This window comes from Entelurus aequoreus, linkage group LG10, assembly GCF_033978785.1.
Source record: "Entelurus aequoreus isolate RoL-2023_Sb linkage group LG10, RoL_Eaeq_v1.1, whole genome shotgun sequence".
NCBI classification, from domain to species: domain Eukaryota; kingdom Metazoa; phylum Chordata; class Actinopteri; order Syngnathiformes; family Syngnathidae; genus Entelurus; species Entelurus aequoreus.
In genome coordinates, this window is record NC_084740.1 from 41,375,364 (window position 1) to 41,389,953 (window position 14,590).

General features: G+C 40.2%; 1 protein-coding gene across 1 annotated transcript in view; it reads left to right on the plus strand.

The window, feature by feature from the left end:
- The window catches only part of gbe1b (glucan (1,4-alpha-), branching enzyme 1b), a 341,974-nt gene that overhangs the window by 313,410 nt on the left and 13,974 nt on the right, over positions 1-14,590 (plus strand). The window contains exon 16 of the mRNA XM_062060878.1: positions 13,618-13,735. Coding sequence (XP_061916862.1) covers positions 13,618-13,735 — 118 coding nt within the window. The remainder of the gene's footprint in view (positions 1-13,617; positions 13,736-14,590) is intronic.

Genomic DNA, 14,590 nt, shown 5'->3' on the forward strand with positions numbered 1-14,590 from the left:
ACATAAAATAACATAAAATAAATTGGTGGGCCAAATAAAATGAAGTGGTGGGTGACGTTAAATGGTGTGGCGTCCACATAACATAACATGGTGGAACATATAAAATGGTGTGGCGTCCACATACAATAACATGGTGGAACATATAAAATGGTGTGACGTCCACATAAAATAACATGGTGGAACATATAAAGTGGTGTGGCGTCCACATAAAATAACATGGTGGAACACATAAAATGCTGTGGCGTCCACATAAAATAACATGGTGGAACACATAAAATGCTGTGGCGTCCACATAAAATAACATGGTGGAACATATAAAATGTTGTGGCGTCCACATAAAATAACATGGTGGAACACATAAAATGGTGTGGCGTCCACATAAAATAACATGGTGGAACATATAAAATGGTGTGGCGTCCACATAAAATAACATGGCGGAACACATAAAATAAATTGGCGGGCCAAATAAAATGAAGTGGTGGGTGACGTTAAATGGTCTGGCGTCCACATAAAATAACATGGTGGAACATATAAAATGGTGTGGCCTCCACATGAAATAACATGGTGGAACACATAAAATGGTGTGGCGTCCACATAAAATAACATGGTGGAACACATAAAATGGTGTGGCGTCCACATAAAATAACATGGTGGAACACATAAAATGCTGTGGCGTACACATAAAATAACATGGTGGAACACATAAAATGCTGTGGCGTCCACATAAAATAACATGGTGGAACACATAAAATGGTGTGGCGTCCACATAAAATAAGATGGCAGAACACATAAAATGCTGTGGTATCTACATAAAATAACATGGTGGAACATATAAAATGGTGTGGCGTCCACATAAAATAACATGGTGGAACATATAAAATGGTATGGCGTCCACATAAAATAACATGGTGGAACATATAAAAGGGTGTGGCGTCCACATAAAATAACATGGCGGAACACATAAAATAAATTGGCGGGCCAAATAAAATGAAGTGGTGGGTGACGTTAAATGGTGTGGCGTCCACATAAAATAACATGGTGGAACACATAAAATGGTGTGGCGTCCACATAAAATAACATGGTGGAACATATAAAATGGTGTGGCGTCCACATAAAATAACATGGTGGAACATATAAAATGGTATGGCGTCCACATAAAATAACATGGTGGAACATATAAAATGGTGTGGCGTCCACATAAAATAACATGGTGGAACGTATAAAATGGTATGGCGTCCACATAAAATAACATGGCGGAACACATAAAATAAATTGGCGGGCCAAATAAAATGAAGTGGTGGGTGACGTTAAATGGTGTGGCGTCCACATAAAATAACATGTTGGAACATATAAAATGGTGTGGCGTCCACATACAATAACATGGTGGAACATATAAAATGGTGTGGCGTCCACATAAAATAACATGGAACATATAAAATGGTGTGGCGTCCACATAAAATAACATGGTGGAACATATAAAATGTTATGGCGTCCACATAAAATAACATGGTGGAACACAAAATGGTGTGGCGTCCACATAAAATAACATGGTGGAACATATAAAATTATATGGCGTCCACATAAAACAACATGGCGGAACACATAAAATAAATTGGAGGGCCAAATAAAATGAAGTGGTGCGTGACGTTAAATGGTGTGGCGTCCACATAAAATAAGATGGCGGAACACATAAAATGCTGTGGTATCTACATAAAATAATATGGTAGAACACATAAAAGGATGTAGCGGGCCGGAAGAAATGATGTGGTGGGCGATGCTATATGATGTTGCGGGCACGCAGAAAATGGTGTGGTGTCCACATGAAATAAAAAGGCAGACAATATGAAATTATGTTATGTAGAAAATCATGGAGGAACACAGAAAATGGTGTGGCAAACCATTTAAAATAATGTGGTAAGCCACATAAAATAATGTGGCAGACAGCATAAAATGGTATGGCGTCTTTATAAAATAACAAGGCGGAACACATAAAATAAAGTTGCGGCCCAATATAAAATTATGTAGAGGAACACATAAAATGGTGTGGTATCCACATAGAATATTATGGCGGACAATATAAAATAACATGGAAGAACACATAAAATGGTGTGGCGTCCACAATAAATACCATGGTGTACAAAATAAAATGATGTAGAGGGCCAGATAAAATGGTGTGGCGGGCCACACAGAGTTTCATGGAGGAACACATAAAATGGTGTGGCGTCCACATGAAATAACATGGCGGACAATATAAAATTATTTAGAGGAACACCTAAAATGGTGTGGTGTCCACATAAAATGGTGTGTCGGCCACATGAAATAACATGGCGGACAATACAAAATTATGTAGAGGAGCACATAAAATGGTGTGGCATCCACATAAAATTGTGTGGCGTCCACATGAAATAACAGGGCGGACAATATAAAATTATGTAGAGGAGCACATAAAATGGTGTGGCGTCCACATAAAATGGTGTGGCGTCCACATAAAATAACATGGTGGAACATATAAAATGGTGTGGCGTCCACATAAAATAACATGGCGGAACACATAAAATAAATTGGCGGGCAAAATAAAATGAAGTGGTGGGTGACGTTAAATGGTCTGGCGTCCACATAAAATAACATGGTGGAACATATAAAATGGTGTGGCGTCCACATTAAATAACATGGTGGAACACATAAAATGGTGTGGCGTCCACATAAAATAACATGGTGGAACACATAAAATGCTGTGGCGTCCACATAAAATAACATGGTGGAACACATAAAATGGTGTGGCGTCCACATAAAATAAGATGGCAGAACACATAAAATGCTGTGATATCTACATAAAATAACATGGTGGAACATATAAAATGGTGTGGCGTCCACATAAAATAACATGGTGGAACATATAAAATGGTATGGCGTCCACATAAAATAACATGGTGGAACATATAAAAGGGTGTGGCGTCCACATAAAATAAATTGGCGGGCCAAATAAAATGAAGTGGTGGGTGACGTTAAATGGTGTGGCGTCCACATAAAATAACATGTTGGAACATATAAAATGGTGTGGCGTCCACATACAATAACATGGTGGAACCTATAAAATGGTGTAGCGTCCACATAAAATAACATGGTGGAACATATAAAATGGTGTGGCGTCCACATAAAATAACATGGTGGAACATATAAAATGTTATGGCGTCCACATAAAATAACATGGCGGAACACATAAAATGGTGTGGCGTCCACATAAAATAACATGGTGGAACATATAAAATTATATGGTGTCCACATAAAACAACATGGCGGAACACATAAAATAAATTGGAGGGCCAAATAAAATGAAGTGGTGGGTGACGTTAAACGGTGTGGCGTCCACATAAAATAACATGGTGGAACACATAAAGTGGTGTGGCATCCACATAAAATAACATGGTGGAACATATAAAATGGTGTGGCATCCACATAAAATAACATGGTGGAACATATAAAATGGTATGGCGTCCACATAAAATAACATGGTGGAACATATAAAATGGTGTTGCGTCCACATAAAATAAGATGATGGAACGTATAAAATGGTGTGGCGTCCACATAAAATAACATGGTGGAACATATAAAATGGTATGGCGTCCACATAAAATAACATAAAATAAATTGGTGGGCCAAATAAAATGAAGTGGTGGGTGACGTTAAATGGTGTGGCGTCCACATAACATAACATGGTGGAACATATAAAATGGTGTGGCGTCCACATACAATAACATGGTGGAACATATAAAATGGTGTGACGTCCACATAAAATAACATGGTGGAACATATAAAGTGGTGTGGCGTCCACATAAAATAACATGGTGGAACACATAAAATGCTGTGGCGTCCACATAAAATAACATGGTGGAACACATAAAATGCTGTGGCGTCCACATAAAATAACATGGTGGAACATATAAAATGTTGTGGCGTCCACATAAAATAACATGGTGGAACACATAAAATGGTGTGGCGTCCACATAAAATAACATGGTGGAACATATAAAATGGTGTGGCGTCCACATAAAATAACATGGCGGAACACATAAAATAAATTGGCGGGCCAAATAAAATGAAGTGGTGGGTGACGTTAAATGGTCTGGCGTCCACATAAAATAACATGGTGGAACATATAAAATGGTGTGGCCTCCACATGAAATAACATGGTGGAACACATAAAATGGTGTGGCGTCCACATAAAATAACATGGTGGAACACATAAAATGGTGTGGCGTCCACATAAAATAACATGGTGGAACACATAAAATGCTGTGGCGTACACATAAAATAACATGGTGGAACACATAAAATGCTGTGGCGTCCACATAAAATAACATGGTGGAACACATAAAATGGTGTGGCGTCCACATAAAATAAGATGGCAGAACACATAAAATGCTGTGGTATCTACATAAAATAACATGGTGGAACATATAAAATGGTGTGGCGTCCACATAAAATAACATGGTGGAACATATAAAATGGTATGGCGTCCACATAAAATAACATGGTGGAACATATAAAAGGGTGTGGCGTCCACATAAAATAACATGGCGGAACACATAAAATAAATTGGCGGGCCAAATAAAATGAAGTGGTGGGTGACGTTAAATGGTGTGGCGTCCACATAAAATAACATGGTGGAACACATAAAATGGTGTGGCGTCCACATAAAATAACATGGTGGAACATATAAAATGGTGTGGCGTCCACATAAAATAACATGGTGGAACATATAAAATGGTATGGCGTCCACATAAAATAACATGGTGGAACATATAAAATGGTGTGGCGTCCACATAAAATAACATGGTGGAACGTATAAAATGGTATGGCGTCCACATAAAATAACATGGCGGAACACATAAAATAAATTGGCGGGCCAAATAAAATGAAGTGGTGGGTGACGTTAAATGGTGTGGCGTCCACATAAAATAACATGTTGGAACATATAAAATGGTGTGGCGTCCACATACAATAACATGGTGGAACATATAAAATGGTGTGGCGTCCACATAAAATAACATGGAACATATAAAATGGTGTGGCGTCCACATAAAATAACATGGTGGAACATATAAAATGTTATGGCGTCCACATAAAATAACATGGTGGAACACAAAATGGTGTGGCGTCCACATAAAATAACATGGTGGAACATATAAAATTATATGGCGTCCACATAAAACAACATGGCGGAACACATAAAATAAATTGGAGGGCCAAATAAAATGAAGTGGTGCGTGACGTTAAATGGTGTGGCGTCCACATAAAATAAGATGGCGGAACACATAAAATGCTGTGGTATCTACATAAAATAATATGGTAGAACACATAAAAGGATGTAGCGGGCCGGAAGAAATGATGTGGTGGGCGATGCTATATGATGTTGCGGGCACGCAGAAAATGGTGTGGTGTCCACATGAAATAAAAAGGCAGACAATATGAAATTATGTTATGTAGAAAATCATGGAGGAACACAGAAAATGGTGTGGCAAACCATTTAAAATAATGTGGTAAGCCACATAAAATAATGTGGCAGACAGCATAAAATGGTATGGCGTCTTTATAAAATAACAAGGCGGAACACATAAAATAAAGTTGCGGCCCAATATAAAATTATGTAGAGGAACACATAAAATGGTGTGGTATCCACATAGAATATTATGGCGGACAATATAAAATAACATGGAAGAACACATAAAATGGTGTGGCGTCCACAATAAATACCATGGTGTACAAAATAAAATGATGTAGAGGGCCAGATAAAATGGTGTGGCGGGCCACACAGAGTTTCATGGAGGAACACATAAAATGGTGTGGCGTCCACATGAAATAACATGGCGGACAATATAAAATTATTTAGAGGAACACCTAAAATGGTGTGGTGTCCACATAAAATGGTGTGTCGGCCACATGAAATAACATGGCGGACAATACAAAATTATGTAGAGGAGCACATAAAATGGTGTGGCATCCACATAAAATTGTGTGGCGTCCACATGAAATAACAGGGCGGACAATATAAAATTATGTAGAGGAGCACATAAAATGGTGTGGCGTCCACATAAAATGGTGTGGCGTCCACATGAAATAACACGGCGGACAATATAAAATTATGGAGAGGAACACATAAAATGGTGTGGCGTCCACATGAAATAACATGGCGGACAATATAAAATTATGGAGAGGAACACATAAAATGGTGTGGCGTCCACATAAAATGGTGTGGCGTCCACATTAAATAACATGGCGGACAATATAAAATTATGTAGGGGAGCACATAAAATGGTGTGGCGTCCACATGAAATAACATGGCGGACAATATAAAATTATGGAGAGGAACACCTAAAATGGTGTGGCGTCCACATAAAATGGTGTGGCGTCCACATGAACTAACATAGCGGACAATATAAAATTATGGAGAGGAGCACATAAAATGGTGTGGCGTCCACATAAAATGGTGTGGCGTCCACATAAAATGGCGTGTCGTCCACATGAAATGACATGGCGGACAATATAAAATTATGGAGAGGAACACATAAAATGGTGTGGCGTCCACATAAAATGGTGTGGCATCCACATGAAATAACATGGCGGACAATATAAAATTATGGAGAGGAACACATGAAATGGTGTGGCGTCCACATGAAATAACATGGCGGACAATATCAAATTATGGAGAGGAGCACATAAAATGGTGTGGCGTCCACATAAAATGGTGTGTCGGCCACATGAAATAACAGGGCGGACAATATAAAATTATGTAGAGGAGCACATAAAATGGTGTGGCGTCCACATAAAATGGTGTGGCGTCCACATGAAATAACACGGCGGACAATATAAAATTATGGAGAGGAACACATAAAATTGTGTGGCGTCCACATAAAATGGTGTGGCGTCCACATGAAATAACATGGCGGACAATATAAAATTATGGAAAGGAGCACATAAAATGGTGTGGCATCCACATAAAATGGTGTGGCGTCCACATGAAATAACAGGGCGGACATTATAAAATTATGTAGAGGAGCACATAAAATGGTGTGGCGTCCACAAAAATGGTGTGGCGTCCACATGAAATAACATGGCGGACAATATAAAATTATGGAAAGGAGCACATAAAATGGTGTGGCATCCACATAAAATGGTGTGGCGTCCACATGAAATAACAGGGCGGACAATATAAAATTATGTAGAGGAGCACATAAAATGGTGTGGCGTCCACAAAAATGGTGTGGCGTCCACATGAAATAACATGGCGGACAATATAAAATTATGGAAAGGAGCACATAAAATGGTGTGGCATCCACATGAAATAACATGGCGGACAATATCAAATTATGGAGAGGAGCACATAAAATGGTGTGGCGTCCACATAAAATTGTGTGTCGGCCACATGAAATAAAATGGCGGACAATATAAAATTATGTAGAGGAGCACATAAAATGGTGTGGCGTCCACATAAAATGGTGTGGCGTCCACATGAAATAACACGGCGGACAATATAAAATTATGGAGAGGAACACATGAAATGGTGTGGCGTCCACATAAAATGGTGTGGCGTCCACATAAAATGGTGTGTCGTCCACATGAAATGACATGGCGGACAATATAAAATTATGGAGAGGAACACATAAAATGGTGTGGCGTCCACATGAAATAACATGGCGGACAATATAAAATTATGGAGAAGAACACATAAAATGGTGTGGCGTCCACATAAAATGGTGTGGCGTCCACATTAAATAACATGGCGGACAATATAAAATTATGTAGGGGAGCACATAAAATGGTGTGGCGTCCACATAAAATGGTGTGGCGTCCACATGAAATAACACGGCGGACAATATAAAATTATGGGGAGGAGCACATAAAATGGTGTGGCATCCACATAAAATGGTGTGGCGTCCACATAAAATAACGGGACGGGCAATATAAAATTATGTAGAGGAGCACATAAAATGGTGTGGCGTCCACTTAAAATGGTGTGGCGTCCACATGAAATAACATGGCGGACAATATAAAATTATGGAGAGGAGCACATAAAATGGTGTGGCGTCCACATAAAATTGTGTGGCGTCCACATAAAATGGTGTGGCGTCCACATAAAATGGTGTGTCGTCCACATGAAATGACATGGCGGACAATATAAAATTATGGAGAGGAACACATAAAATGGTGTGGCGTCCACATAAAATGGTGTGGCGTCCACATTAAATAACATGGCGGACAATATAAAATTATGTAGGGGAGCACATAAAATGGTGTGGCGTCCACATAAAATTGCGTGGCGTCCACATGAAATAACATGGCGGACAATATAAAATTATGGTGAGGAACACATAAAATGGTGTGGCGTCCACATAAAATTGTGTGGCGTCCACATAAAATGGTGTGGCGTCCACATAAAATGGTGTGTCGTCCACATGAAATGACATGGCGGACAATATAAAATTATGGAGAGGAACACATAAAATGGTGTGGCGTCCACATTAAATAACATGGCGGACAATATAAAATTATGTAGGGGAGCACATAAAATGGTGTGGCGTCCACATAAAATTGTGTGGCGTCCACATGAAATAACATGGCGGACAATATAAAATTATGGTGAGGAACACATAAAATGGTGTGGCGTCCACATAAAATTGTGTGGCGTCCACATAAAATGGTGTGGCGTCCACATAAAATGGTGTGTCGTCCACATGAAATGACATGGCGGACAATATAAAATTATGGAGAGGAACACATAAAATGGTGTGGCGTCCACATAAAATGGTGTGGCGTCCACATTAAATAACATGGCGGACAATATAAAATTATGTAGGGGAGCACATAAAATGGTGTGGCGTCCACATAAAATGGTGTGGCGTCCACATGAAATAACACGGCGGACAATATAAAATTATAGGGAGGAGCACATAAAATATTGTGGCGTCCACAAAAATGGTGTGGCGTCCACATGAAATAACATGGCGGACAATATAAAATTATGGAAAGGAGCACATAAAATGGTGTGGCATCCACATAAAATGGTGTGGCGTCCACATAAAATAACGGGACGGGCAATATAAAATTATGTAGAGGAGCACATAAAATGGTGTGGCGTCCACTTAAAATGGTGTGGCGTCCACATGAAATAACATGGCGGACAATATACAATTATGGAGAGGAGCACATAAAATGGTGTGGCGTCCACAGAAAATTGTGTGGCGTCCACATAAAATGGTGTGGCGTCCACATAAAATGGTGTGTCGTCCACATGAAATGACATGGCGGACAATATAAAATTATGGAGAGGAACACATAAAATGGTGTGGCGTCCACATAAAATGGTGTGGCGTCCACATTAAATAACATGGCGGACAATATAAAATTATGTAGGGGAGCACATAAAATGGTGTGGCGTCCACATAAAATGGTGTGGCGTCCACATGAAATAACATGGCGGACAATATAAAATTATGGTGAGGAACACATAAAATGGTGTGGCGTCCACATAAAATGGTGTGGCGTCCACATAAAATGGTGTGTCGTCCACATGAAATGACATGGCGGACAATATAAAATTATGGAGAGGAACACATAAAATGGTGTGGTGTCCACATGAAATAACATGGCGGAGAATATAAAATTATGGAGAGGAACACATAAAATGGTGTGGCGTCCACATAAAATGGTGTGGCGTCCACATTAAATAACATGGCGGACAATATAAAATTATGTAGGGGAGCACATAAAATGGTGTGGCGTCCACATAAAATGGTGTGGCGTCCACATTAAATAACATGGCGGACAATATAAAATTATGGAGAGGAACACATAAAATGGTGTGGCGTCCACATGAAATAACATAGCTGACAATATAAAATTATGGAGAGGAGCACATAAAATGGTGTGGTGTCCACATAAAATGGTGTGGCGTCCACATAAAATGGTGTGTCGTCCACATGAAATGACATGGCGGACAATATGAAATTATGGAGAGGAACACATAAAATGGTGTGGCGTCCACATGAAATAACATGGCGGACAATATAAAATTATGGAGAGGAACACATAAAATGGTGTGGCGTCCACATAAAATGGTGTGGCGTCCACATTAAATAACATGGTGGACAATATAAAATTAGGTAGGGGAGCACATAAAATGGTGTGGCGTCCACATAAAATGGTGTGGCGTCCCCATGAAATAACATGGCGGACAATATAAAATTATGGAGAGGAACACATAAAATGGTGTGGCGTCCACATAAAATGGTGTGGCGTCCACATGAAATAACATAGCGGACAATATAAAATTGTGGAGAGGAGCACATAAAATGGTGTGGCGTCCACATAAAATGGTGTGTCGTCCACATGAAATAACATGGCGGACAATATAAAATTATGTAGAGGAGCACATAAAATGGTGTGGCGTCAACATAAAATGGTGTGGCGTCCACATAAAATAACATGGCAGAACAATATGGTATTCCACCATTTTCTTTTTCCACCAGCATGAAGTGGTTGCCATGCTTTGTTTTTCCGCCACAAACACGGTGGCCGCTACAAGGTGGAGTCAAGAGCACTAGGACGCGCTGGAGAGTCGCGGGCGTGAAAAGCGGTGAAGAGTCGTTATGGTCCTCTCCATCCAACATGGCGAGTAGGTCCTCCATACCATCACACCTGGGGGGGAAAAGAGTCCTTTCCAGCTGAGTGGATGACTTTTAAGTGGCGTGCGTGTTTGAAGAGGCTGCTGGAAAACATCTCCAGTCCTCTTTCCACACCAGCTGTCATCTTTCCCAGCATGTCCTCCTGTCCTTCACGTGGTGATGGACTCTTCTTGATTGTTCTCCTCGGGAAAGGCCACAAATTGAATTGTTTTCTCTTGTGGAGGAGGAGGAGGAGGAGGAGGAGGAGGAGCTTAGTTCATTGTTGGGATTGGAACCACAAAGAGACGTGTTGCAGGTTGGAGATCCTCGCTGAGATTGCTCAGAGGCTGGTGTCACCTTTCCAATGATTGGGAAGTTTGCTGTTTTTGTCTCCGTGTTGTTGGGTAAAAAGCTGCAAAGGGTTAGCTTTAAAACTTTGGTACGTTGGCAGCCTGCCGGTGACAAAACAAACGTATTAGACTCGCTTACAAACGCCACAATGGGAAAGTCAAAGGAACTCAGCACAGATCTGAAAAAAACGAATCATTGACTTAAATAAGTCAGGAAAGTCACTTGGAGCCATTTCAAAGCAGCTTAAGGTCCCGAGAGCAACTGTGCAGACAATTGTCCGTAAGTATAAAGTGCATGGCACAGTTTTGTCATTGCCACGATCAGGAAGAAAACGCAAGCTATCACCTGCTGCTGAGAAAAAATTGGTCAGGATGATCAAGAGTCAACCGAGAACCACCAAAAAGCAAGTCTGCAATGGACTGGAAGCTGCTGGAACACAGGTGTCAGTGTCCACAGTCAAGCCTGTTTTGCATGGCCATGGACTGAGAGGCTACCATGCAAGAAGGAAGTCCTTGCTCCAGAAGCCACACCTTAAGGCTCGTCTAAAGTTTGCTGCTGATCACATGGACCAAGATAAGACCTTCTGGAGGAAAGTTCTGTGGTCAGATGAAACAAAAATGTTGCTGTTTGGCCACAATACCCAGCAATATGTTTGGAGGAGAAAAGGTGAGGCCTTTAATCCCAGGAACACCATACCTACCGTCAAGCATGGTGGTGGTAGTATTATGCTCTGGGCCTGTTTTGCTGCCAATGGAACTGGTGCTTTACAGAGAGTTAATGGGACAATGAAAAAGGAGGATTACCTCCAAATTCTTCAGGACAAGCTAAAATCATCAGTTGGGTCTTGGGCACAGTTGGGTGTTCCAACAGGACAATGACCCCAAACACACGTCAAAAGTGGTAAAGGAATGGCTAAATCAGGCTAGAAAGAAGGTTTTAGAATGGCCTTCCCAAAGTCCTGACTTAAACGTGTGGACAATGCTGAAGAAACAAGTCCATGTCAGAAAAGCAACACATTTAGCTGGACTGCACCAATTTTGTGGTCAAAAATTCAAGCAGAAGCTTGTGGATGGCTACCAAAAGCGCCTTATTGCAGGTAAACTTGCCAAGGGACATGTAAGCAAATATTAACATTGCTGTATGTACACTACCGTTCAAAAGTTTGGGGTCACATTGAAATGTCCTTATTTTTGAAGGAAAAGCACTGTACTTTTCAATGAAGATAACTTTAAACTAGTCTTAACTTTAAAGAAATACACTCTATACATTGCTAATGTGGTAAATGACTATTCCAGCTGCAAATGTCTGGTTTTTGGTGCAATATCTACATAGGTGTATAGAGGCCCATTTCCAGCAACTATCACTCCAGTGTTCTAATGGTACAATGTGTTTGCTCATTGGCTCAGAAGGCTAATTGACGACTAGAAAACCCTTGTGCAATCATGTTCACACATCTGAAAACAGTTTAGCTCGTTACAGAAGCTACAAAACGGACCTTCCTTTGAGCAGATTGAGTTTCTGGAGCATCACATTTGTGGGGTCAATTAAACGCTCTAAATGGCCAGAAAAAGAGAACTTTCATCTGAAACTCGACAGTCTACCGTATTTCCTTGAATAGCCGCAGGGGCGCTAATTAATTTAAAACCTCCTGTCACTCCGGCGTTTACCGGAAGCCGGCGGGATGGCCGTGCATGCGGTAAATATTTTAAAACCTCTTCTCACTCCGGCGTTTACCAAAAGGAATGCGGTACATTTAGGCGTGCGCTTTGAGTGTGATGTAAGCATACCATCATGAAAAGCACATTTAATAAAAAAAAACGTTATTATGGTCTTACCTGTACTTATAAATCATACTTGCCAACCCTCCCGTTTTTAGCGGGAGAATCCCGTTATTCAGCGCCTCTCCCGACAACCTCCCGGCAGAGATTTTCTCCCGACAAACTCCCGGTATTCAGCCGGAGCTGGAGGCCACGCCCCCTCCAGCTCAATGCGGACCTGAGAGTGAGTGGGGACAGCCTATTCTCACGTCCGCTTTCCCACAATATAAATACGCTTTCAAGTTCCAAAACGAATGGAAACAAGAATTTCAGTTCATCCAGGACAGTTCGAAGGGGAAGGTGTATGTTGCCTGTAAATATGTAGAACAGACTTCTCCATTGAACACGGTGGCCGAAATGATTTCTCAGTCATGAACGGAGAAGTTTAACAGGACAATACTGCCATCTAATGGATAGATAATTCAAGTATTTCTTTTATGGAAATAAAATAAATATATATATATAGCTAGAATTCACTGAAAGTCAAATATTTCATACATATATATATGAAATATATATGAAATACTCGAGTTGGTGAATTCTAGCGGTAAATAACCACGCCCCCCGCCCCCAACCCCCCCCCCCACCCCACCCCCCCCACCCCCCCCCCCCCACAAGTATGTGCTCCAATCACTACATCACAACAAAATAAGAGTTGTAGAAATGATTGTAAAGTCGAGACAGCCATGACATGATGTTCTTTACAAGTGTATGTACACTTTTGAGCGTGGAATGATTATATCTATGTACTTTCCTGCCGTCACTGCTCCCTAACTCACGTCTGTCAGGTACAAAATCAAGCTGGACTCGGATGAGAGCGTGTATGGCGGCCATGGACGGCTGGACCACAACAGCGAGTTCTTCACTGAGCCGCAGCCCTTCAAAGGCCGCGCTAATTCCATCCAGGTACGCACGCCGTGTCTTCTCCTCCTCAGCGTGGGAATAAATACGCATGTCAGCTTTACTTGCGCTTCCTTTCACACTGCCACAAAGATGAAGTCGCACTTCTGCGTGCAAGTCAAAGTGAGTGCGTCCCACAATGCAATGCACATGTTAGGGCTGGGCGTATCGTTGGAAATGTTGATAGTTTCGATACCATTATGGGTATTTAATCGCTACTTTACTTGTAATTTCTCTCTCTGTTGCTCACTCAAGGACACTTCATCCCTCCCCTCCCCTCCCTGCCCTGCTCTAACCATGTTATTTTTACCCATGTTATAGTAATGGAAGTTTATTTTACTTGTTTTGTTTACATTATAACATTCCAATGTTCTTACATTGTTGCTTATTTTTGTTATTTTGTAACAGTAACTATTTTCCTAAATTTTAGTATTTACGTTTTTTTTTATATATATATACTATGACATTGTTTTAGATTTAGATCTAAACATTTTTTTGCATTAAATAGTTTTCATTAAGTAGTTAGAGGCAAACTCATAAAATGATTCAATGATAATGAGGTTTCAAGTCCAAAATATTATGACTAAGTATATTATTATTATTATTACAAATAATAACAATAATATTATTATTGTATATAATTATTATATATTAAATATTAGGGATGTCCGATAATGGCTTTTTGCCGATATCCGATATTCCGATATTGTCCAACTCTTTAATTACCGATACCGATATCAACCGATACCGATATCAACCGATATATGCAGTCGTGGAATTAACACATTATTATGCCTAATTTGGACCACCAGGTATGGTGAAGATAAGGTACTTTTTAAAAAAATTAGTAAAATAAGATAA